The 24,746-nt window shown below is 47.7% G+C and overlaps 3 protein-coding genes across 5 annotated transcripts in view; 1 reads left to right on the plus strand and 2 right to left on the minus strand.

The window, feature by feature from the left end:
• Positions 1–24,746, minus strand: part of LOC140315905 (tripartite motif-containing protein 16-like) — a 190,593-nt gene that overhangs the window by 124,893 nt on the left and 40,954 nt on the right. The gene's annotated exons all lie outside the window — the stretch shown is intronic.
• On the minus strand, positions 434–2,490 carry LOC140315898 (tripartite motif-containing protein 16-like). Its single transcript, XM_072393508.1, has one exon. It carries the CDS (start codon positions 2,407–2,409, stop codon positions 733–735), a length of 1,677 nt encoding a protein of 558 aa, XP_072249609.1. The 5' UTR covers positions 2,410–2,490; the 3' UTR covers positions 434–732.
• Positions 6,236–14,365, plus strand: hjv (hemojuvelin BMP co-receptor). 3 transcript variants are annotated; one of them, XM_072393510.1, is made up of 4 exons: positions 6,236–6,387; positions 10,836–10,951; positions 11,108–11,637; positions 12,761–14,365. In XM_072393510.1, exons 2-4 carry the CDS (start codon positions 10,864–10,866, stop codon positions 13,385–13,387), a joined length of 1,245 nt encoding a protein of 414 aa, XP_072249611.1. In that variant the 5' UTR covers positions 6,236–6,387; positions 10,836–10,863; the 3' UTR covers positions 13,388–14,365. The 3 variants fall into 3 exon arrangements, with proteins under 3 accessions (XP_072249611.1, XP_072249612.1, XP_072249610.1); XM_072393511.1 differs by lacking the exon at positions 6,236–6,387 and adding an exon at positions 9,700–9,961; XM_072393509.1 differs by lacking the exon at positions 6,236–6,387 and having other exon boundaries at positions 9,970–10,951.

Genomic DNA, 24,746 nt, shown 5'->3' on the forward strand with positions numbered 1-24,746 from the left:
ACCTAAAATCACTTCTGTGACGTCAAACCGCTGCAGCGAGTCGGCGCTGCCCCCTGCTGTCCGTTTTCTGCTACTGCAGGACGCCTCACTCACAGAAAACTGAACATTTACAGTGTCGGTCCGTGGCTGAATATCCACAAAAGTCTGATGTTACATCCTGCTTTGAGGCTCAAACTGCAGTGAAGCTTGAATAACTTTATTTACTCTGTATTGCCTCTGATTTTCCTTTAAAATTCTGATGTTTTCACTCTAAAATGTCTGAAAAGTCCTGATCCAGCCCTCATTTCTTAAAATATTTCCATGAAAACAGGAAATGGCTGCAGTGAAATACTGAAACATGGTTAAAACATCGATATAAATGCAGAATATGAGGCAGAAACGGCTTTAAAGGGAATATTTGGTCTGATCCTTTATTATCCAACACAGCCTGAAACAAGCTTTCTGATCAAAGTCAGTGTAGCTACAGAATAATTGATGAGATGTGAACAGAGTCTGTGATAAAGGACGGTCTGCTGGTCTCTCTGTTGGGCTCCATGAAGTGGAAGAGAAACAACAACATACAGACACATCAACACAAGCATCCAACTAACATTTAGAGCTCAGAGAAGTTTAGATTTTCATGTGGAGAAACATTTCTGTGAATAAAACTCATCATTAGCAGTGATTTCCTCCATGGCTGCACAAACACAGGAAAAAGCAGCAAATAAACAGCAAAGAGCTGACAGGATACCTTTATTCCAGTTCACACAACTCTGCTGTGGCTCCATGGTAACCATAAAGCCGAATCCCAGCATAGAGCGGCTGAGTGAATGAGGTCTGGACTCTGTGGAGCAGAGTCATGGCTCCAGAGACGCTGTAGAAGGACAGAATACCTGCTCTGTGATCCAGGTACACTCCGACTCTGGAGGATACAGGACCTGAGATGGAGGTTTCCTTGTTGTTGTACATAAATACATAACTGTCTGGGTAACAATATAATGCCCAAGATTTGTCATTATAACCAAATCTACATTCATGCTCACTTCCTGCTCTGCTGATGTTCTTGTATGCGACTGATACAGCAGCTCCTAACCCTCTCCTCTCCACTTCCCAGTAACAGCGTCCAGTCAGACTCTCTCTGCTCAGGACCTGCTGATGTTCACTGAATCTGTCTGGATGATCAGAATAAGACTGAGGTTGACGCATAAATGTCACTTTTCTGTTCCCCTCTGACAGGAACAGCTTTCTGTGTGCTGTGTTTGGATCCAGTTTGATTTCACATGAATATCTTAAGAATCCAGCTCTGCTCTCTGGTTCTGGTTCCTGCAGTAAAACATCCACCTCAGTGCCTCTCAGTGAGATGTTGGTCCATTCCTCTCTCAGGATGTCCTGTAGTTTCTCTCTGAGCTCTGACACAGCTGCTGTCACAGCCTCAAAGTGCCTCAGAGGACGGATCTTGATGCTGGATGAGGGTGTAGACTCCCTGAGTGCTGACACTGAGGGGCAGTTCTGCAGAAACTGGATGTGATCCTCTGTGTCTGAGAGCTGCTGCAGCTCAGCATCTTTCCTCTTCAGCTCAGTGATCTCCTGCTCCAGCTTCTCCTGAAGCTCTTTGACTCGACTCACTTCAGTTTCCTGCTGGGATCTGATCTGCTGCTTCACCTCAGAGCTTCTTTTCTGGAGGAGACGGATCAGCTCAGTGAAGATCTTCTCACTGTGCTCCACTGTTTTATCAGCAGACTGATTGATGGCCTCCACCTCCTGCTGAAGCAGCTTCACATCTTTCTCTCGGTCCTGGACTCTCTGCTGGATTTGCTGCCGACTCCCCTCCAGCTCTCTCTGCCTCTCAGTCCTTTCTGCTGCAGCTGACACTGTGTCGTGGCCTTTATGTTCATCCACAGAGCAGAGATAACAGATAGACTTCTGATCAGAGCGGCAGAACATCTTCTTCACCTCATCGTGAAGAGAGCAGATGTTCTCCTGGAGGTTCTTGGAGGGCTCCACCAGCTTGTGTTTCTTTAATGGAGCCACATCATAATGAGGCTGAAGGTGATTCTCACAGTAAGAGGCCAGACAGACTAAACAGGACTTAAAGGCTTTCAGTTTTCTTCCAGAGCAGAAATCACAGGCCACATCTTCAGCTCCAGCATAGCAGTGATCAGCAGGAGCAGCTTGGAGTCCAGTCTTCTTCAGTTCTTCTAATAAATCAGCTAACATGGTGTTTTTCCCCAGGACAGGCCTCGGTATGAATGTCTGCCTGCACTGAGGGCAGCTGTGGATTCCCTTCTGATCCTCTCCATCCCAGAAGCCTTTAATACAGTTCCTGCAGTAGCTGTGTCCACAGGGAATAGTCACCGGATCCTTCAGCAGATCCAAACAGATCGAACAAGAGAAGCTTTCTCGGTCCAGCTGAACTCCTTTTTGAGCCATTTCTCCTCTCAGATCAGTGACTCGGTGAGTTTCACTTCCTGAAAGCTGAAACTAGTCTGAGCTCTGAGCCAATCAGTGAACCAGCTGCTGGTTACACCCATCATCTGCCTGCAGATCTGAAGGGGAGGGAACAAGGAAACATGTGAGAGCAGGAAGTGTGTTGAAGCTGTTTCACACCAGTCTTCATGGTTAAAATACGGCTTGATTCTTCTTTTAATCCCTCTGGAAAGAAGTTTAGCTTCACTTTCACAAAGAATCATTGTGTTAAAGCTCCAGTTCCTCGTCAGCTTCTTTCTTCACAGAACTTTAAATGAAGCAGACGAGCTTCTCCTGAAATAATGGAATCAGTTGCTGCACATAAATCAAAATGTTGCTGCTTTGGATCCTAAATTCAACATAAATGCAGCAGAGTTTTGATCCTTTTACTTGTGGCAACACATTCTTAACATGTATTAAAATCATATCCTGACCAAACACACGTCAGACCTGAATGTATATTTAGAACTTTCTTCCTTCAGTCATCTCTCAAGCTTTCAGCTTTATTTCATGGCCTGCTGGAGGGGCCCAACCAAGAGGCTGAGGGCCACTAAGCTAAGAGAGAACACCACGTTCAGGCATAAGGTCCATATGTGCACTTGGCACCAGGACACCCTTCGGTGTTCGATGACTTTGTGGTTGTATCGTTGGACTCGTGGCCGTATGTCCTGGACACTCGGGTGTAGAGAGGGGCGGAGCTGTCAACTGATCACCACCTGGTGGGGAGTTGGCTCCGCTGTTGGGAGGATGCCGATCAGACCTGGCAGGCCCAAAGGTATTGTGCGGGTCTGCTGGGAACGTCAGGAGGAGCTTTAACTCTCACCTCCGGCAGAGCTTCAACCATATCCCGGGGGAGGTGGGGGACATTGAGTCCGAATGGGCCATTGTTGAGGCGGCTGATTGGAGCTGTGGTCGTAAGGTGGTCGGTGCCTGTCGTGGTGGAAACCCCCAAACCCGCTGGTGGACACCAGCGGTGAGGGAAGCCGTCAAGCTGAAGAAGGAGTCCTATCGGGCCTTTTTGGCCAGTGGGACCCTGGGAGCAGCTGATAGGTACCGGCAGGCCAAGCGGGTCGCGGCCTTGGTGGTTGCTGAGGCCAAAACTCGGGCCTGGGAGGAGTTCGGTGAGACCATGGAGAACGACTTCTGGACGGCCTCGAAGAGATTCTGATCCACCATCTCAGGGGGGGGAAGCGGCTCACAGTCAACACTGTTTACAGTGGGGACGGGGCTTTGCTGACCTCAACTAGGGATGTTGTGAGTCGGTGGGGGGAGTACTTCGAGGACCTCCTCAATCCTACCAACACGTGCTCGGAAGAGGCAGAGTCGGAGAGCTCGGAGACGGGGCCTCCCATTTCTGGGGCTGAGGTTGCCGAGGTGGTCAAAAAGCTCCTCGGTGGCAAGGCCCCGGGGGTGGATGAGGTCCGTCCTGAGTTTCTCAAGGCTTTGGATGTTGTAGGGCTGTCTTGGCTGACACGCCTCTGCAGCATCGCGTGGACATCGGGGACAGTGCCTCTGGACTGGCAGATTGGGGTGGTGGTCCCCCTCTTTAAAAAGGGGGACCGGAGGGTGTGTTCCAACTATAGGAGGATCAAACTCCTCAGCCTCCCTGGTAAGGTCTATTCGGGGGTACTGGAGAGGAGGATCCGTCGGATAATCGAGCCTCGGATTCAGGAGGTGCAGTGTGGCTTTTGTTCTGGCCGTGGAACAGTGGACCAGCTCTATACCCTCGGCAGGATCCTGGAGGGTTTATGGGAGTTCGCCCAACCAGTCTACATGTGTTTTGTGGACTTGGAGAAAGCGTTCGACCGTGTCCCTCGTGGAGTCCTGTGGGGGGAGCTCCGGGAGTATGGAGTGCCGGACCCCTTGATAGGGGCCGTTCGGTCTCTGTATGACCGGTGCCAGAGTTTGGTCCGCATTGCCAGCAGTAAGTCGGATACGTTTCCGGTGAGAGTTGGACTCCGTCAGGGCTGCCCTTTGTCACCGATTCTGTTCCTAACCTTTATGGACAGAATTTCTAGGTGCAGTCAGGGCGTCTCCAAATCCGAGACTATGGTTCTCAGCCGGAGAAGGGTGGAACGCTCTCTCCGGGTCGGGAATGAGATGCTTCCCCAGGTGGAGGAGTTCCAGTATCTCGGGGTCTTGTTCACAGTGAGGGACGAATGGAGCGGGAGATTGACGGCGGATCGGTGCAGCGTCTGCAGTGTTGCTCTGCACCGACCCGTCTGTGAAGAAGGAGCTGAGCCAGAAGGCGAAGCTCTCTATTTACCGGTCAGTCTACGTTCCCATCCTCACCTATGGTCCCGAGCTGTGGGGAGAGACCGAAAGAACGAGATCGCGAATACAAGCGGCCGAAATGGGTTTCCTCCGCAGGGTGTCTGGGCCTCCCTTAGAGACAGGGTGAGAAGCTCAGTGATCCGGGAGGGGCTCGGAGTAGAACCGCTGCTCCTCCGCATTGAGAGGAGTCAGATGAGGTGGCATCTGGTTAGGATGCCCCCTGGACGCCTCCCTGGGGAGGTGTTCTGGGCCCGTCCCACTGGGAGGAGACCCGGGGAAGACCCAGGACACGTTGGAGAGACTATGGCCTGGGAACGCCTCGGGGTCCCCCCGGAAGAGCTGGAGGAAGTGGCCGGGGACAGGGACGCCTGGGTTTCTCTGTTAAAGCTGCTGCCCCCCGACCCCCGGAGAAGCAGCAGATGATGGATGGATGATCACTTCTACTGGCTCTGGGGAGGATTCATCCCTCCATAAGACCTGCTGCCACTGATTTTCAGTCCACTTCTTGTGTCATTTGGCACAGCTCAGCCTTTTCTCCCTGTTTCCCTTCTTTAAGAACGGCTTCTTGACAGCCACCCTTCCATGGAGACCATTTCTGATGAGGCTTGGGCCAACAGTAGATGGATCAGCTGAAGGTCCAGATGCATCTCTCAGGTCCTGTCAGGTCACAGCTGGATTTTTTCCTCTTTCTTAAGGACATCACTTTCAGATCCTGTTCATCTGCTGGAGATAGTTTTTTAGGCCTGACACTTCTTCTTTTGTCCTCCACTTGTCCAGTTTCCTCAAATGTTTTAAGGACACACTGCACACCATGCTGAGATATGCCAAGTTTTCAGCTAATAGCTCTTTGGGAATCACCTTGTTGCTGCAGAAATCCTATTTTCTGTCTGTCAAACTGTGTTTTCTTTGCTGTTTTTCAGAGATTCAGCTAAAGAAATGGGAACAAATGATGTGTCTTTGTGACAAAGTGCCTAAAGATCCAGTTTAAAATGGCTTCTTTGCTAAGTTGTCTGTTCTGTGTCGACACAACACTGGTTCATCCCTTGAGTTAGGAGCCTTTTTTCTGCCTGAAGGGTTCAAAGGTCAGAGTTCAGTGGCTGAACAAAGAAAAAACTGGGCTGAAAATGAGGGAATGAGTCTCTGTGATGTTTCGGCTCTCTGCTGCTTTTTAAGAGTTTTAAACATGTTTTAATTCATCCCTGATGAGTTGGTTTCTCTGCACTCGGACAGTTTATCCTGTGAATTCAGCCGTCAGATCAACATCTTCGAGCTCAAATCTAACAGAAACGCTTTAATCACAGATGGATAATTGGTTTTCACAACTTCTAAAGTTTTCTCAGAATTTAACGGAGGCAAAGTTTCTGCTTCGGTTAAACGGAGCGACAGCAGGTTACAAATAGAGTTCGACTTCCTGGAGGTCTGAAATAAAAATAAACTGCTGCAGAGTGTGTGCATGTGTGTGAGGACAGTTGTCGTGCAGCAGGTGGCTGTTGGTGATTTATTTAGAGACTCTCCCAGTCAGCTGTGAACACAAGCCTCAGACCAGAGCCCAGAGGTCCTGGACAGACCCGCTCAGAGCGTTCGCGGGTCGACTCAGAGGCCTTCCTCGGACAGACTGGGCCCATGGACTCTGGTCCTGGACGGACTCTGATCCTGGATCTGCTGGAGGTAAGAGGCTAAAATAAACACCGAATGTTTGCACGCTGTAACCCAAAAACCTTTTTTAACACAGAAATCAGGCACAGTCCGTACATGTGGGAATGGGAACATGTGATACCATCTCTGAGGTTCTGATCCAACGTCTTTAGTCCAGTTAATTTATCCCAGTGAAACGGACACAGTCGAGGCTCAGTTTAGCTGCCTCACGAATCACTAAACTTTCCTTTGTTCACAGCCCTCAAATATGAATTATTTACATCAGATGATCAAATGAACAGAAGAAAACAGTAATTTAAATGGTTTTAAACTGGCTTTAAACACCTTTTTTAATCAAATATGCCTGAAATGCTTGATTTTTTTCTATCAGTTCCACTTGTTTTTACTCATTTTTACTCATTTAGGTTTAATGTTGCTCCTTCTGAGCTCAATAACTGAACAAAAATAAAAATGAGTCACTGTTTTCCATTTTGATCTTTTCTGTTTATAGACAGTCATGCAGTCGCATTCATGTGATGCTGCATCACGTACAGTCGTGAAAAAACAAAGAAAGTGAGATGTTAAAGGGTATTTTTAAACCTTATTTCTGGCTGAAATACGTTCATCTACTCACTGAGAACAGTTTGGTGAAAGTCGGCGTCCTTCAGAAGATATTTAGATAACTGGAGATCCATATAACGGAGAGAACGGGGCTTAGAGGATGCAGCCTCTAAATAAGGCATTATCTGTCTTTATTTCACCAATACTTTAAGAAGAATGAATGAATGAACGTGTGCTATAGCTCTGTTAGCTCATAGCTGCTGTTATGTGGCTACTTGCAGCTATAGGAGAGCTAACGGAGGGATTTCTACACAGGCACTCTACTGGGACCACTTCATCCACACGCCCCCCTGCAGCACAGTTTATTCACTCCGTGCTCTGTGACAGTCGGCTAACTTCACACAGAGTTTGCTGCTGATAGTTTTGTGCAACATGGCAGGATATTTATCAGATTTGGACGACGTGAACGACGACTTTGAGTAAGATGGACGAAGTGGTCCCAGTAGGCCTGTGTAGAAATCCCCCAAACTCCCCCACCACAAGATTATGGGAGAGATAATCCATTATCATTAATAACTGCTTCTTAATTCACATAATTGTATCTGATAAACGGTGAATGTTTGAGGGACGCAGTCACAAAACATGAAAATTTACAGATTTAATACATTTAACCAGAAATCCTGGTGTTTAAATTCAGAAAAAATACGTGAAACACTACAAATAACGTGTATTTATAAGTGTTGGACCTCTGGGGGTAGTTGCAGTTTAAATTTAGCCTTCACACACACACACTCACTCCTTCACTGTCTTGTATGTACTTTGACTTTCATTCATTTCTGTGATATTTAACTGAACTCAAAGCCTTGGACAACCTGAATCGAATGTTAAGTTAAACTTAAATTTAAACAGCAGCTTTTGCTGAGATGTGAACTTTGAAAGAAATCCCCAAAATGTGCCAAACAGATGGATAACACACACACCTGTTCACTGAAGGTCAGCTGACTGCAGTCTGTCAAAGTGGAAACTGTTGATTAATTTAAAAAATCACAACGAGGGGGCAAAGTTTTTTATTTTAAGGAAACTATTTCATTAAATTATAATTCATTAAATCAAAGTCATTAAGATCCAAATGAGTCCAATTCATACAAGAAAAGTATTTCCCAGCTAAGAAAAGGCGACTGTGGAGAGAAAAAACTCCCTTTTAACAGGAAGAAACCTCCATCAGAACCAGAACCAGGAAGGGTCCATCTGCCTGGACCAGCTGGGGCTGAGAGGACAGGAAAGAGGGGACAACAATCAGCGTAACACCAGGCCAGAGAGACCTGCTGAGAGAGAGAAACACAAGTTAATGACAGCAATGATGTCAGAGGGAGGAGAGGTGCATCATGGGAGCTCCCCCAGCAGGCTGGGCCTATAGCAGCAGAACTATGGGATGTTTCAGGCTCACCTGAGCCATCCCTAACTATAAGCTTTATCAGAAAGGAAAGTTTCAGCCTGATCTTAAAGGTAGAGAGGGGGTCTGCTTCCTGAAGCCAAACTGGCAGCTGGTTCCACAGAGAGGGGCCTGATAACTGAAGGCTCTGCCTCCCGTTCTGCTTTTAGGGGCCTGATAACTGAAGGCTCTGCCTCCCATTCTGCTTTTAGGGGCCTGATAACTGAAGGCTCTGCCTCCCATTCTGCTTTTAGGGGCCTGATAACTGAAGGCTCTGCCTCCCATTCTGCTTTTAGGGGCCTGATAACTGAAGGCTCTGCCTCCCATTCTGCTTTTAGGGGCCTGATAACTGAAGGCTCTGCCTCCCATTCTGCTTTTAGGGGCCTGATAACTGAAGGCTCTGCCTCCCATTCTGCTTTTAGAAACTCTGGGAACCACAAGGAAACCTGCAGCCTGAGAGCAAAGTGCTCTGTTGGGGAAATATCCAACTGTGAGATCTTTAAGATGTGATGGAGCTCGGTCATTAAGAGCTTTATATGTTATCTCACAGCTGCTGTTATGTGGCTACTTGCAGCTATAGGAGAGCTAACGGAGGGATTTCTACACAGGCACTCTACTGGGACCACTTCATCCACACGCCCCCCTGCAGCACAGTTTATTCACTCCGGTAAGAACGTCCATCTTACTCAAAGTCGTCGTTCACGTTGTCAAAATCTGATAAATATCCTGCCATGTTGCACAAAACTATCAGCAGCAAACTCTGTGTGAAGTTAGCCGACTGTCACAGAGCACGGAGTGAATAAACTGTGCTGCAGGGGGGCGTGTGGATGAAGTGGTCCCAGTAGAGTGCCTGTGTAGAAATCCCTCCGTTAGCTCTCCTATAGCTGCAAGTAGCCACATAACAGCAGCTATGAGCTAACAGAGCTATGAGCTAACAGCAGCTATGAGCTAACAGCAGCTATGAGCTAACAGAGCTATAGCACACGTTCATTCATTCATTCTTCTTAAAGTATTGGTGAAATAAAGACAGATAATGCCTTATTTAGAGGCTGCATCCTCTAAGCCCCGTTCACTCCGTTATATGGATCTCCAGTTATCTAAATATCTTCCGAAGGACGCCGACTTTCACCAAACTGTTCTCGGTGAGCAGATGAACGCATTTCATGCCAGAAATAAGGTTTAAAAATACCGAAGTTCCCCTTTAAATGATTAAAATATTTATGTCAGAAACAGAAAGTGAGTAAATTCAACTGAATTCACCTCACCAGGGTCTACCTCCAGCTCTTAAATCTTTTTACCACAAGCTAAATCCCATCTGATGGAGCCTCTGAGGCCCTCTGGATCTGGCTGAGGAACCTCTCTGGAGGTTGAGATTCTCTCCTTCAGTGTCCTGTTTCATCTGCCGATCTGTTTGATGGCGGCGCCAGTGGATATGTCACAATAAGCTCCGCCTCCTGCCCTCTGAGGTTTGCCTCGTGGAGTAAAAAAAAACAGGTAAACAGATGAGAGTCCACGTTACAACACAGAGAAACGGGTCAGTGTCAAACAAACCAGCAGCTACACAAACATTCATAACGGAAACGATGCCTGTCCAGACCAGCAGAGACTCAGCAGGTAGGCCTCAGATCCCAGCTGATCATTCAAATAAAAGAAGATAAAAGAGCTGCTTTACTTCATCAAATCCTCAGAAAAGCTCATGTTTGGTTTCCACTGGGAGTCGTAAAGCAAGCCTTAAAACTGACCAGTTCTTGTTGTCTCAGAGCTCTGAGGTGTGTTTGGGCTCATTATCCTGCAGCAGTTTGAAACCAGACGACTTTTGTATCGATCCTGTAGAAATCTGGAAGCGTTTCCTCCTGAGAAGCGGTTTGCAAAGCCTCTCGGCTTGGAAGCAACAGCTTTTTTCTGTCAGGACTTTTGCTGATTTGGGTTTTGTGTTTGCTTGTATCTGTGGTGAAGCTGCTTTTCTGTCTGTCAGCGTTCAGAGTTTGAATTATTGATCTCAAAAGCCCTGCTTTGGATCCAGTCCAGCCTTGATGAGGCTACCTCAGATTCATGAGGACTTCTGACTCTTCCACTTAGTTCTGATGTTTCACAGAATCAGATTTGCTCATCAGTGCTCCGCTGGAAACTCGAGGCTCAGATTTCAGCTCTGATAAGTCGATCAAATCCACCTGAGCTTCGCCTAAACGCTGCTTCAATGCACGGATATTATTTAAGGAAACCTGAAACGTGTATCAATGGCATAATTTCACAGATTTATTGAGTATTTTTCTGCTGCTGTTTGAGTTGAGAGTGATCGATAGGAACCACGATGAGGGATAAACGGTGATCAGATTAACAGAAAATGGCGATGACATCATTTACAGATGGATTCACTGAGAAAAGAGATAACTGGAAGCGCCATCATGGAGGGGAACAGCGGCGGTGGCGTGGTTAACGAAGGCGTCACAGACGGGTTAATGAGACCTTCATCTGTGGTTTCTTTCAGAGTTGCGTTCACCTGTGAGGTCGGTTTGATGATGGAGCTTCAGCCATTAGTACCTTTACCATGGAGACGCTGCGTCCACCTGACTCTGCTGCTTCTTCACCTGAGTTTACCTGAAGGTACAAACACACACCTGTTGGATAACCATAAGCTGATGAGACCAAACTAACCCGAAGCAACCTTCCCAGTTAAACTGCAGATGTCTTTCTGTCGTTTTCTAGCGATTCATGCTGGAGATGAGGTTTGCATTTGAATCTCTTCCTTCTTCTCTTCAGTCACAGCTTCCTGTCGTATCCTGATGTGTAACTCTGACTTTGTGGCCGCAACGTTGGACCTGGGCAGCGGCAGCGGCGGCGGGGGTGGCGGCGGCGCAGCAGGCCTCAGGGAGGTGGTGAACGCTGGATACTGCAGCGCCCTGCGCTCCTACGCCATGTGCACTAAGAAGATGGCGCGGGCATGTCGAGGTGACCTCGTGTACCACTCTGCAGTCCAGGGCATCGAGGACCTGCTGATCCAGCATCGTTGTCCCCGGGCGGGCCCCACAGCCCAGCCGCGGCCCCTGCCTCAGGGAACGCTGTCCGGAGACGCCTGCCTCTACGAGAGGAGCTTCTTCAGCAGAGAGGCGCGGACCCCAGAGTACCTGCACTGCAGCGTGTTCGGTGACCCGCACATTCGCACTTTTAACAATGACTTCCAGACTTGTGCCGTGCAGGGGGCGTGGCCTGTCATCGACAATGAATACCTGTACGTACAGGCCACCAGCTCGCCAGCAAGGACTGGGACGTACCCCACAGTACTCACCAAGGTGAGCCCAAGTTCACACCTTTAAAGTTTAAACCAGATTTCCATCCGAAAAACAAACAACAGACCCCGAGGAGACCCTTGGGGTGACCCCGAGGAGACCCATGAGGTGACCCCGAGGAGACCCTTGGGGTGACCCCGAGGAGACCCCGAGGAGACCCTTGGGGTGAACCCGAGGAGACCCTTGGGGTGACCCCGAGGAGACCCATGGGGTGACCCCGAGGTGACCCATGAGGTGACCCCGAGGAGACCCTTGGGGTGACCCCGAGGAGACCCCGAGGAGACCCCGAGGAGACCCTTGGGGTGAACCCGAGGAGACCCTTGGGGTGACCCCGAGGAGACCCATGGGGTGACCCCGAGGTGACCCCGAGGAGACCCTTGGGGTGAACCCGAGGAGACCCTTGGGGTGACCCCGAGGAGACCCATGGGGTGACCCCGAGGTGACCCCGAGGAGACCCTTGGGGTGAACCCGAGGAGACCCTTGGGGTGACCCCGAGGAGACCCATGGGGTGACCCCGAGGTGACCCCGAGGAGACCCTTGGGGTGAACCCGAGGAGACCCTTGGGGTGACCCCGAGGTGACCCCGAGGAGACCCTTGGGGTGAACCCGAGGAGACCCATGGGGTGACCCCGAGGAGACCCCGAGGAGACCCATGAGGTGACCCCGAGGTGACCCCGAGGAGACCCACGAGGTGACCCCGAGGAGACCCTTGGGGTGACCCCGAGGTAAACATCAGAGAACTAAGTCAGAGCAGTGAGAAGAAAGGGTGAAGAGGGGAGTAATGAGCCACCCAATCTGTAACTTTAAATTCCAGTTCCAGTTCCAGTAAACTGACGAATGAAATGAAACGCTGTATCAGCGACGCCGTTAGCTCATGTAGCTAACAGGAAGTGTTTATAGGGAAGATGAAAGAAAACCATGTGGAAATGTGATGTCATCGGTGATGTCACCACATGCTTATTAGGTCATTAAATTTACTATCTTCATAAACTGTCTGTATTTTTTCCCATTTACAGTTTCACTTCATTTCTGACCGTTTTTCAGCTGCAGACGTTTCAAAACTCCCTTAAACTCTAATTTGATGTTAAAATGTCTCTTTTCTCCATCCTTCACTTCCTTCCTGTCAGATCACCATCATCTTTAAGAACTGGCGGCAGTGTATTGATCAGCAGCTGTACCAGGCGGAGCTCGACGACGTTCCCGCCGCGTTCACCGACGGCTCAGTGTGGAGCGGCGAGCGGCAGGGTTACCGTAGCCTGACGGTGAGGACGCAGAATCCCGGCCGGCATGTGGAAATCCGAGCGGCTCACATCGGGACGCTGCTGGTGGTGCGTCAGACCGGCCGCTCCCTTGGCCTTTCGGTCCTCTCGCCACGTGGCGTTGTGGAGGCCTTCGGCCCGGAACAGGACCTGCAGCTGTGCGTTTGGGGGTGCCCCGCCTCACAGAGGCTCAACACGCTCCGCCCCCCGCTGCCAGACTCCATCACGCCTGCCGCCATTGGCGCAGAGGCCCACTGCGCCGGACTACTTCCCGCACGAGACGTCTACTACCAAGCCTGTGTTTTTGACCTGACCACCAGCGGAGACCTGAACTCCAGCATGGCCGCCGTCCGCGCGCTTCAGGATGCCCAGAATATGATCTCAGACAGAGATGGCATCCACCTGCCGCCCGTCACTGCCGCCGCGCGCCGAGCACTACCACACCTCACGCTGCTACTGCTGCTCGGCATGCTGGGTACTTTGGTCGGGGCCTGACGCAACAGGAAGCAACATCAGCCAGGTTTCTTTAAACCTCATTTTTCCGACTAACAGTGATGTCATCAGCGCCCGCAGGGCTCTGCGCTGTCACCGGACAAAGGATGGAAAACACACCTGTGGTCATGTGCTTTTCATCATTCAGTTTCTGAGGAAGAGATGTGAGGCGTGAGGAGCCCGACCAGTCCCTTCATGTCGGTCTGAGGCGAAAATGTGCAGATGTGTGCGACACGTGGCGGGCCGCACCTGGCGGGCCGCACCTGGCTGGGTGCACCTGGCTGGGTGCACCGTGGTGCGCGTCCGGTTCACAGGAGGTGCTGGATGTCAGGAATCTGAATTTCACATAATGGAAAGCACCCTGAGGCCCGACCAAAAGAGAGTGAATAACTCACAGGAAAGAAGAGTGATGATGATGAAAAACTTTCACAACAACAACAAAATGTATTAAAATCCGTCTGTTTTAGCATCTAAATCCTGGAGAAAATTAAATATATTCACGTCATGAATCATTCCACAGCTTCTTTTTGAGTTTTTAACTGTGGGAAGCTGTTTGTAAAGAGGCTCTGGCACTGCAGCTGGCTGATGTGCTCCTCTGTACTCCAGAAAAGCTGAATAAATGTATTGGTAGCATCCTGGTTCTGTGTTTTAAATGTGGACAGTTCAAAGGAACTTTCCGGGAGGAAGTCAAACCTGTGATGGGAGAGATTTGATCTGTTGTTCCCCTAAAGATTAAGGAAGAAAGAGCGAATCCTGGTCCATAGAGGCTGCACGCTGCTTTATTCTAAGCATTCGCACACATTCATACACGGATGGATCCAACGTGGGGCCCAGAGAGGTCAAACCATCGACCTTCTGATTGGGTGGAGACGGCTCTTCCTCTGGAGGATGCAGCCTCACTGCATGTTTTCATCCTTTATTTGTCCTGTGCTTCCTCACTGTTGTAATTATATTTATTTTGCAATAAAGAAAGTGTTAAAAGTGGATAGTGTAGTGATAAGATCGCCACCTTTCATGTGGGTGACCTGGGTTCAAATCGGTATTACCTCCAGTAGGGGTCCCTAGGCAAGGCCCCCTTACCCTATCTGCCTATCTGTAAGTCGCTTTGGATAAAAGCATCTGCTAAATGCATAAACATGACTGAAAGCTAACATCTGCGGGTCCCTGCAGGTGATACAAGGAGGCAGTTTTCAGCCATCTTTCTGCTCTCAGGTGGGTGCAGTCGAGTTGTTGCTGCTGTTCTTTTAGGGGAGTCTGATTCGAATCCTGCTGATCTAAGCTCCGCCCACTGAGGTGTTGCCTGACAGGGACAGCAGAGATTGCACAACTGAATCATTTACAGGAAAGGCACATAAATAATGACTCAGCTCAGTTTATGGCAACAGGTTGGGAAGTTTGAAGCTGCAGGGCACTGAATCATTACAGCAAGGGGGCGGAGTCCTAGGTGTGCCCAGGTCTAACAGAACCCTCAGCCCAGTCCTGGCTGCCCTGCCCTGTACATTTAAGAATTGATTTTAAGATTTAACTGATCACTTTGCTCACATTGGGTCCGTCCCCCCTGCTATTAGAAATGTTGGGCGGGGTGACCCCGAGGAGACCCATGGGGTGACCCTGAAGTGACCCTGAGGAGACCCATGGGGTGACCCCGAGGTGACCCATGGGGTGACCCTGAAGTGACCCCGAGGTGACCCTGAGGAGATCCGTGAGGTGACCCTGAGGAGACCCATGGGGTGACCCCGAGGTGACCCTGAGGAGATCCGTGAGGTGACCCTGAGGAGACCCATGGGGTGACCCTGAGGTGACCCCGAGGAGATCCATGGGGTGACCCCGAGGAGACCCTGAGGAGATCCATGGGGTGACCCTGAGGAGATCCATGAGGTCACCCCGAGGAGACCCCGAGGTGACCCATGGGGTGACCCTGAAGTGACCCTGAGGAGACCCATGGGGTGACCCCGAGGTGACCCATGGGGTGACCCTGAAGTGACCCCGAGGTGACCCTGAGGAGATCCGTGAGGTGACCCTGAGGAGACCCATGGGGTGACCCCGAGGTGACCCTGAGGAGATCCGTGGGGTGACCCTGAGGTGACCCCGAGGAGATCCATGGGGTGACCCCGAGGAGACCCTGAGGAGATCCATGGGGTGACCCTGAGGTGACCCCGAGGAGATCCATGGGGTGACCCCGAGGAGACCCTGAGGAGATCCATGGGGTGACCCTGAGGAGACCCATGGGGTGACCCCGAGGATATCCATGGGGTGACCCCGAGGAGACCCATGAGGAGACCCATGGGGTGACCCATGAGGAGACCCATGGGGTGACCCAGAGGTGACCCCGAGGAGATCCATGAGGTGACTCAGAGGAGACCCATGGGGTGACCCCGAGGAGATCCATGGGGTGACCCCGAGGAGACCCATGGGGTGACCCCGAGGAGATCCATGGGGTGACCCCGAGGAGATCCATGGGGTGACCCCGAGGAGACCCATGGGGTGACCCAGAGGAGACCCTGTGGAGATCCATGGGGTGACCCCGAGGAGACCCATGGGGTGACCCCGAGGAGATCCATGAGGTGACCCAGAGGTGACCCCGAGGTGATCCATGAGGTGACTCAGAGGAGACCCATGGGGTGACCCCGAGGAGACCCATGGGGTGACCCCTGAGGTGACCCCCAAGCCTTTTCTATCAGAGCCCCTCGACTTTGGAACGACCTGCCCCGAGAAAACGAGGCTCACAGAATCAGACAGTTCCTAAAACCCATTTTTATAGATTAGCAGTCATGTGACTTCATCCTTTATTTATCTAAACTTCTTATTCTTTGTTGTTTGTTTTATCCTTAACTTGTAATAAACTGTTTCTAACAGATCTAACACGAATAAAGTTTTAATTAACATGATTTATGGTCACTTGATGGTCATTTTGTTTCTTGCTGAAGCAGATTTTTCCCTCTTTGGGATCATGATCATGATTTTATGTCTTTGTGGATTATCGGAGCAAGCAGTTACTTGCATTAAATATGATGGCCTGTGTTCTGATATTGTTACTGTCCACAAGGGGGTGCCGCAGGGTTCTGTGTTAGGTCCCCTCTTATTCATTATTTATATCAATGATCTGGGTATAAATGTGACAGATGCTAGTTTACATTTCTATGCTGATGATACAGTTATTTACTGCAGCAGATAACTCTTGTTCAGGTCCTTGAATCCCTGCAGAAAGCCTTTGTTGTTGTCCAGCGCTCATTACGTCAGCTGAAACTTGTCCTCAATGCTGACAAGACCAAGCTTATGCTGTTCTCTAATTCGAGGAAGAGGACACAAATTACCTCCTCACTGACCAACCTCGAAGGAAATGAAAAAGAGGTGATTCACGAGTAGAAATACTTTGGTGTCTTAATAGACGACTCCCTCACTTTCAAGCTGCATTTAGAGAAACTTGTGAAGAAGCTGAGGTTAAAACTAGGTTTTTATTTTCAAAATAAGATGACTTGTTGCTGCCTTTTTACCTGTGCTGCATGATGGAGATCTTTTATATATGAATGCTTCTGCTAAATGTCTGTTGACTATCAGGCCTCTCTGAGGTTCATTACTAACTGTAAACCACTGAGTTTCTGCATTCCAGTTCTGGCATATCTTCAAGGTATTTCTGTCGCAAAAACGAATATTAGTCAACAGAGCCGAAGTTATTTGTCTTATCACTTCATTCATATGACTTCTACAGTTCCAATAAAAGTGCATTATATGCTACTTTTGAATTCATTATTGGATTTTGCGTATGACGATGCGATTAATCGCGATTAATCACAGGAAATCATGCGATTAAAGCGATTAATCGCGATTAATCACAGGAAATCGTGCGATTAAAGCGATTAATCACAGGAACTAATGCGATTAATTGCGATTAATCACAGGAAATCATGCGATTAAATAATTTAATATTTGTTATAGCCCTGTGATGTGATTCAACTCAACACAGTGCAGCTTGAGTAATGAACGTACCACCCCGGCCTTCCTAGGAAAGAGACAGACATCGTAAAAACGATGACACAGCAGTGTGAAACATGTCCGCCTGTGCAGCTCGACGTTTTACCATCCTTCCAGTAAAGATTAGAGACTGTTGACATCTGTGTCAGATGCTAAGAGCACGAGTGGTTCCCACCAAGTTTAACACTGAACATAAATTGAGCCGAAGAGGAGGGGAAATGGAAAGAAATAAGAGAATAAATTAAATGAGAGAAAGAAGTGGATTAAGAGGACTCTTTGTCTCTTGCTCCTGACTCCAAGGTGGATGATGTCATTGCTCAGACTCAGTGATGAAACATGACAGTTAAACAGAAATCTGAAGAAGGAAGATGAGGAGATGAGTCAGTCCTGGTCATATCATGCAGGAAATCAGGAAGTGGAAAAACATTAGTTTTAAAAAAAGGGTTTTATACACAATAACAAACCCTGCAAAGGTCGGCCTGCTGAGCCCAACTTGGATTACCTGCACAGAATGAAACTAAATTAAATCAAAGTTCATGCTTCTACACTGTAAATCATCTTGTGTAGAACAACAAATGTACTCAGACTCATCTGTACATGCATGAAAGTCCGCTGTTGAACCCCTGCTTTGATTTTAAAGGCTTTCAAACATCACACAGCACAATGAAAGAACCGTAAGGATGTTATAATTTAAAGAAAACAGGCGTTTTCTGAGCCATGTGACGTTTTCACATGTTGCAAAGTGTAGTTATGTTATGATTTAATGGCCTAGAAACTAGTTATTTTACATATTGGAGCCTTTATAGTGAAGCTGCTGCAGTTTGTGGTGTCGGGCGACACATAAATCACCAAATATAGGCTGATATTCAGTCATTTAAAGTGGATTTGAGTAACTGGGACAAAGAGGATGCTTACAGACTGCATGTTTTAACTGTGAGATGTTAAACTCTTGCAGCCTGTATTTTGCCTTCTCTCTAGGAAACATTTCAGTGACGTAATTAATCTTTTTATCAGTGACTCAGTGATGAAACAAGCAGTTAATCTGAAATCTGAATAATAAGGATGGTGTGCATTTCTGGCACCCTTAATGTGATGAAACACGCAGGAACTTTCCAAAGTCTGATGTCAAAGCTTCTGAGAAGATGACCCGGGGTTTCCGTGGAATGGGCTTTGATTCAGGATGGATGGAGGATAAATATGAGCGTCAGCAGCGTAAAGGCTGCAGAGACCAGCCTGAAACCCACGAGATCACAGCTGCTTCAACCTGCAACAGGAGACAACAAGTTGGTTTTTACTTTCTTCTTCTGAAACACTGAAATATTGTCGGTCGTGTATCTGAACCGGAGCTCTGTGTGCTGACATTTTGCATGTTTAACCAGCAGTTTGAGGCCTCTGATACTTTTTATTGAGTTGATAATGTGCTCAAAACGGTAGATATGAGCTCAGGAGAATCCGGAGAGTCAGAATCTACATGTGCACGGCTTCTTATTTCATGGTGATTGAGATGGACTCGTAATGTTTTCATGCAGCAGATGCTCTCAGTTATAAGACTGAAGTGTGTTAATGCAGCTTAATGCTGGTTTCTATGTAACATTCTCTCATATTTCAATGCAGTTTGTTGTGGCTTCACTGAATTATGCTTAAAAAAAACTTTTTTTGAGCACCTTTATCTTTAACTTTATTCATATGAAGCAAAAGACTGAAATCAGATTTTCTTTTTCAATTTTTAAGATCTAAAGTGATTTTAAGACATTTTTTATATACCTTTACTTTAATTGCTGTAAAGCTGTTATCCTCACTTTGATTTAAAAACTGGATTCGTGCAGAGGATCCAGTCTTAAATGTAAGTCTTTACTAATAATAACTTTACTACGTCCTTCTTTGGACTTACATACAGACAAATAGGTTTATTTAAAAGAAATAAATGTCTTTTTTTGTACAGAAAGGTGAGGTTAGCTACAGAAATACACCTTAAGGATATTAACGTTTATATTTGTTTTAGTTTAAAGCCACAAAATAATTACTAAGAACTAAATGTGCATCATTTTACCTCAAATTTATTTTGAAAACAGAAACTTTTATCAGCTTACATTAAGCTTTTTTAATTCAAATTTGATGATCGGATGTTTTATTGTAGCATTAAATGCTTCCAATCTTCATAAAAGTTACTGATCTTCCTTTTTTCCTCCTGACAACAACAAAGTTTCTCTTGTGAATCTCTGCTGAGACCTTTTTGTGTCGAGTTTGCACTTTTTGATCGGCGTCCTCTGACCTGACCGTCATTTAAATGATCCGTCCCACGTGCGCCTCGTCTGTCATCCAATGACAGCTGGAATAGAAAGTCGAAGGTACATTTGTACTCTTAAGGGACGTTTTTCTGAGACTAAAGCTGGACCTACAGCACGTCTTTTCTTTTTTGGGGGATCGCTCCTGCATCTTAATCATTTCTTAGTTTGTTTACATCACTTCTTGCATCCACGTGTCTCTGTATTGGAGTCAACCGGAAGTCCTTCGGACGCCACAAAAGGTTTGAAAAAGAAAATATTCTTTATTGATAAATTACCACTGGGGAAGAGGGGGGTAAAAGGTTAACCCATAAAGTTATGAACCAAAAAGAGATGGGAGACCCCGGCCAAAAGGAACAAAAAGGGGAAAACGCCGGCTCTGACTGAGAAAAACCGGATATGAAACTGAACTGAAAACAAAAACGACAAAACAGGACTACCGGCGGTCTCCAACTCAAACTAAAATAAGAAAACTCCGCCATCTAAGACAGATATTAAAAAAAGAAACAAGGGTTAACTCTGTTTAATCATTAGAAAGCAAACCTTCCACGCGGCTGCAGCCTCCCTCCTCTCCCTCTTCATCCTCGACCTGATTGGCTACTGACCTGTGGAGGAGTGATCAAAGAGGAAGTAGAGTGCGGGGAAATAGCAGCACCAACACAAAACACTCCTCTAGGTGTAGCAATACCAGGCCACTCATAAAGAGAGATGCATCTCTTTCTATTCTATTGTCTACATATCAAACTAAATCATGGAAATGTTAATGTTTGAATGCTCTTGCAAAGATGCTCTTGCTCTTCAGAGAGCATCTCCTATCCCAGCACTTACCTTGTACTTCCCTCCCCCCTCTATCTCTGCACTTTATCTTTCTGCACTTCCTTCTATGCCTGCACCCTATCTCTACTCTGTCCCCTCTGACAGAGTCGGACTCCTGGGTTCCTTCTATGTAGCTTATTGTTAGCTTTTTGTTAGCTTATTGTTAGCTTTTTGTTAGCTTATTGTTAGCTTTTTGTAAAGCTGTTATATCTTCATTTGTAAGTCGCTAAATGCATAAACATAATGCCTGTCTGACTACGTTAATTATGGTGTTGCAATGACCCAAAGTCTTCATCATATCGACATCTACCTTTAGAGAGCTGAGGAGAAAAAACACAGGTTCACAGTAAATTCTGGTGAAACTGAGTCCCTATACCTGGTTTTTGCTCTCCGATGTGTCATTAAATTAAAGCACAGAAGAGTTTTTCCACAAACAGAAGCATCTGTTTTTATGCTTTGGTGCCACAGTAATGATGCTGTGATCTCTTAAGGAACTAAAAGAAATAAAACCCTCTTTTCTCTTGCAGTGCATTGTGGTTACCTGTGCCTCCTGCTCCTCGGGTTGTGTGTAGACTTTGCAAAGGGCAAAGCTTTGCCAACAAACACTGAAATGCAAAGTATCACCGAAGACCTGCTGAATGCACTGCAGAACTTCACCAGCGTCCTCAAAAAGACGGTGAGACTGAACACTTTTCAGTCACAGTTTGCGACTTCTAAACGAAGCTCAAATTGCTGAAATATTGTTTTTTTGCCACAGAAATACCTTGAAGATATGCCAGAACTGGAATGCAAAGAGGTGGCTGTCACCCTGGACCAGGTAAACCTGCCTTTTTTGTGGATTTTTACACACAACTGAACTAATGACGACACATTTTTTAATCACTCAGGATGTAGCTCCTCTTTAGCAGCAGTAACTACTGAAGTCATATAAATTCCAGACAGTGCCGGGGGAATTATCATCCACTTATTGAATATGTCTCATTCAAATACAGGATATCTCTAGTTTATCTAAGATTTATGTGCCATTAGGATTCTTATTTACAATTAAATATACATATATATTATGTAAAAAGGCACTTATCTCCTTTTCTTTTGTCTAATCCCTCTAAATACAGCTGTTAAACACACCAGCCGACATGTTATTTAACAACTGTTCTAACATTTCTGTGTTTCTTAAATGTGTTTTGGTGCAGAGGTCCAAAGTGGCCCAAAGACTTTATGAGAACCAAGCGTGTGCAGAGAAGCTTCAGCCTTACTCTCCAACAGGAGCTCTGTGTGGAGTCATTTCCCTGAACCAGGAGCTGCTGCAGCACCTGGTGAGTCTCTGCATGCTGATTGGCTGATTTAGGATTTATTTACAGATGTTCAACAAATATTCTACAGAATCAGCTGCAGATATGTAGTCTATTAAATCTTAACCCATTCTTACATGAAAATGATGTAATATATATCATGTTAGTGACTATATACAATATAATATGAGCTATATAAAGATATGTTTATTATCAAAGTTCATGACTGAAAAAGGACAGAAACGTTTTTAAAAAGCTGCAGCTGCAAAGAATTATGGGACAGAATGAGATCCGTTGTTTCCTAAAGGAGATCCTTAAGGAAGCATCGGAGCTCCTTTCTCTCAGGAAGGACGGTCCGGTGTTTCCTAAAGGAGATCCTTAAGGAAGCGTCGGAGCTCCTTTCTCTCAGGAAGGATGGTCCGGTGTTTCCTAAAGGAGATCCTTAAGGAAGCGTCGGAGCTCCTTTCTCTCAGGAAGGACGGTCCGGTGTTTCCTAAAGGAGATCCTTAAGGAAGCGTCGGAGCTCCTTTCTCTCAGGAAGGACGGTCCGGTGTTTCCTAAAGGAGATCCTTAAGGAAGCGTCGGAGCTCCTTTCTCTCAGGAAGGACGGTCCGGTGTTTCCTAAAGGAGATCCTTAAGGAAGCGTCGGAGCTCCTTTCTCTCAGGAAGGACGGTCCGGTGTTTCCTAAAGGAGATCCTTAAGGAAGCGTCGGAGCTCCTTTCTCTCAGGAAGGACGGTCCGGTGTTTCCTAAAGGAGATCCTTAAGGAAGCGTCGGAGCTCCTTTCTCTCAGGAAGGACGGTCCGGTGTTTCCTAAAGGAGATCCTTAAGGAAGCGTCGGAGTTCCTTTCTCTCCTGAAGGACGGTCCGGTGTTTCCTAAAGGAGATCCTTAAGGAAGCGTCGGAGCTCCTTTCTCTCAGGAAGGACGGTCCGGTGTTTCCTAAAGGAGATCCTTAAGGAAGCGTCGGAGCTCCTTTCTCTCAGGAAGGACGGTCCGGTGTTTCCTAAAGGAGATCCTTAAGGAAGCGTCGGAGCTCCTTTCTCTCCTGAAGGACGGTCCGGTGTTTCCTAAAGGAGATCCTTAAGGAAGCGTCGGAGCTCCTTTCTCTCATGAAGGACGGTCCGGTGTTTCCTAAAGGAGATCCTTAAGGAAGCGTCGGAGCTCCTTTCTCTCCTAAAGGACGGTCCGGTGTTTCCTAAAGGAGATCCTTAAGGAAGCGTCGGAGCTCCTTTCTCTCAGGAAGGACGGTCCGGTGTTTCCTAAAGGAGATCCTTAAGGAAGCGTCGGAGCTCCTTTCTCTCATGAAGGACGGTCCGGTGTTTCCAAAAGGAGATCCTTAAGGAAGCGTCGGAGCTCCTTTCTCTCATGAAGGACGGTCCGGTGTTTCCTAAAGGAGATCCTTAAGGAAGCGTCGGAGCTCCTTTCTCTCAGGAAGGACGGTCCGGTGTTTCCTAAAGGAGATCCTTAAGGAAGCGTCGGAGCTCCTTTCTCTCAGGAAGGACGGTCCGGTGTTTCCTAAAGGAGATCCTTAAGGAAGCGTCGGAGCTCCTTTCTCTCAGGAAGGACGGTCCGGTGTTTCCTAAAGGAGATCCTTAAGGAAGCGTCGGAGCTCCTTTCTCTCAGGAAGGACGGTCCGGTGTTTCCTAAAGGAGATCCTTAAGGAAGCGTCGGAGCTCCTTTCTCTCAGGAAGGACGGTCCGGTGTTTCCTAAAGGAGATCCTTAAGGAAGCGTCGGAGCTCCTTTCTCTCCTAAAGGACGGTCCGGTGTTTCCTAAAGGAGATCCTTAAGGAAGCGTCGGAGCTCCTTTCTCTCATGAAGGACGGTCCGGTGTTTCCTAAAGGAGATCCTTAAGGAAGCGTCGGAGCTCCTTTCTCTCCTGAAGGACGGTCCGGTGTTTCCTAAAGGAGATCCTTAAGGAAGCGTCGGAGCTCCTTTCTCTCATGAAGGACGGTCCGGTGTTTCCTAAAGGAGATCCTTAAGGAAGCGTCGGAGCTCCTTTCTCTCAGGAAGGACGGTCCGGTGTTTCCTAAAGGAGATCCTTAAGGAAGCGTCGGAGCTCCTTTCTCTCATGAAGGACGGTCCGGTGTTTCCTAAAGGAGATCCTTAAGGAAGCGTCGGAGCTCCTTTCTCTCAGGAAGGACGGTCCGATGTTTCCTAAAGGAGATCCTTAAGGAAGCGTCGGAGCTCCTTTCTCTCATGAAGGACGGTCCGGTGTTTCCTAAAGGAGATCCTTAAGGAAGCGTCGGAGCTCCTTTCTCTCATGAAGGACGGTCCGGTGTTTCCTAAAGGAGATCCTTAAGGAAGCGTCGGAGCTCCTTTCTCTCCTGAAGGACGGTCCGGTGTTTCCTAAAGGAGATCCTTAAGGAAGCGTCGGAGCTCCTTTCTCTCATGAAGGACGGTCCGGTGTTTCCTAAAGGAGATCCTTAAGGAAGCGTCGGAGCTCCTTTCTCTCAGGAAGGTCCGGTGTTTCCTAAAGGAGATCCTTAAGGAAGCGTCGGAGCTCCTTTCTCTCATGAAGGACGGTCCGGTGTTTCCTAAAGGAGATCCTTAAGGAAGCGTCGGAGCTCCTTTCTCTCAGGAAGGACGGTCCGGTGTTTCCTAAAGGAGATCCTTAAGGAAGCGTCGGAGCTCCTTTCTCTCAGGAAGGACGGTCCGGTGTTTCCTAAAGGAGATCCTTAAGGAAGCGTCGGAGCTCCTTTCTCTCAGGAAGGACGGTCCGGTGTTTCCTAAAGGAGATCCTTAAGGAAGCGTCGGAGCTCCTTTCTCTCCTGAAGGACGGTCCGGTGTTTCCTAAAGGAGATCCTTAAGGAAGCGTCAGAGCTCCTTTCTCTCAGGAAGGACGGTCCGGTGTTTCCTAAAGGAGATCCTTAAGGAAGCGTCAGAGCTCCTTTCTCTCAGGAAGGACGGTCCGGTGTTTCCTAAAGGAGATCCTTAAGGAAGCGTCGGAGCTCCTTTCTCTCAGGAAGGACGGTCCGGTGTTTCCTAAAGGAGATC

Source organism: Leuresthes tenuis, unplaced genomic scaffold (assembly GCF_036924035.1).
Source record: "Leuresthes tenuis unplaced genomic scaffold, fLeuTen1.0.hap1 SCAF_10, whole genome shotgun sequence".
NCBI classification, from domain to species: Eukaryota; Metazoa; Chordata; class Actinopteri; order Atheriniformes; family Atherinopsidae; genus Leuresthes; species Leuresthes tenuis.

Excerpts from the sequence above, each read along its gene's own strand:
- LOC140315898 (XM_072393508.1), bottom strand. The coding sequence starts at position 2,409 with ATGGCTCAAAAAGGAGTTCAGCTGGACCGAGAAAGCTTCTCTTGTTCG.
- hjv (XM_072393509.1), top strand. The coding sequence starts at position 10,714 with ATGGATTCACTGAGAAAAGAGATAACTGGAAGCGCCATCATGGAGGGG. Across the intron at positions 10,952-11,107 it reads TCACCTGAGTTTACCTGAAG|TCACAGCTTCCTGTCGTATC; the intron begins GTACAAACACAC and ends TCTTCTCTTCAG. Across the intron at positions 11,638-12,760 it reads ACCCCACAGTACTCACCAAG|ATCACCATCATCTTTAAGAA; the intron begins GTGAGCCCAAGT and ends CCTTCCTGTCAG.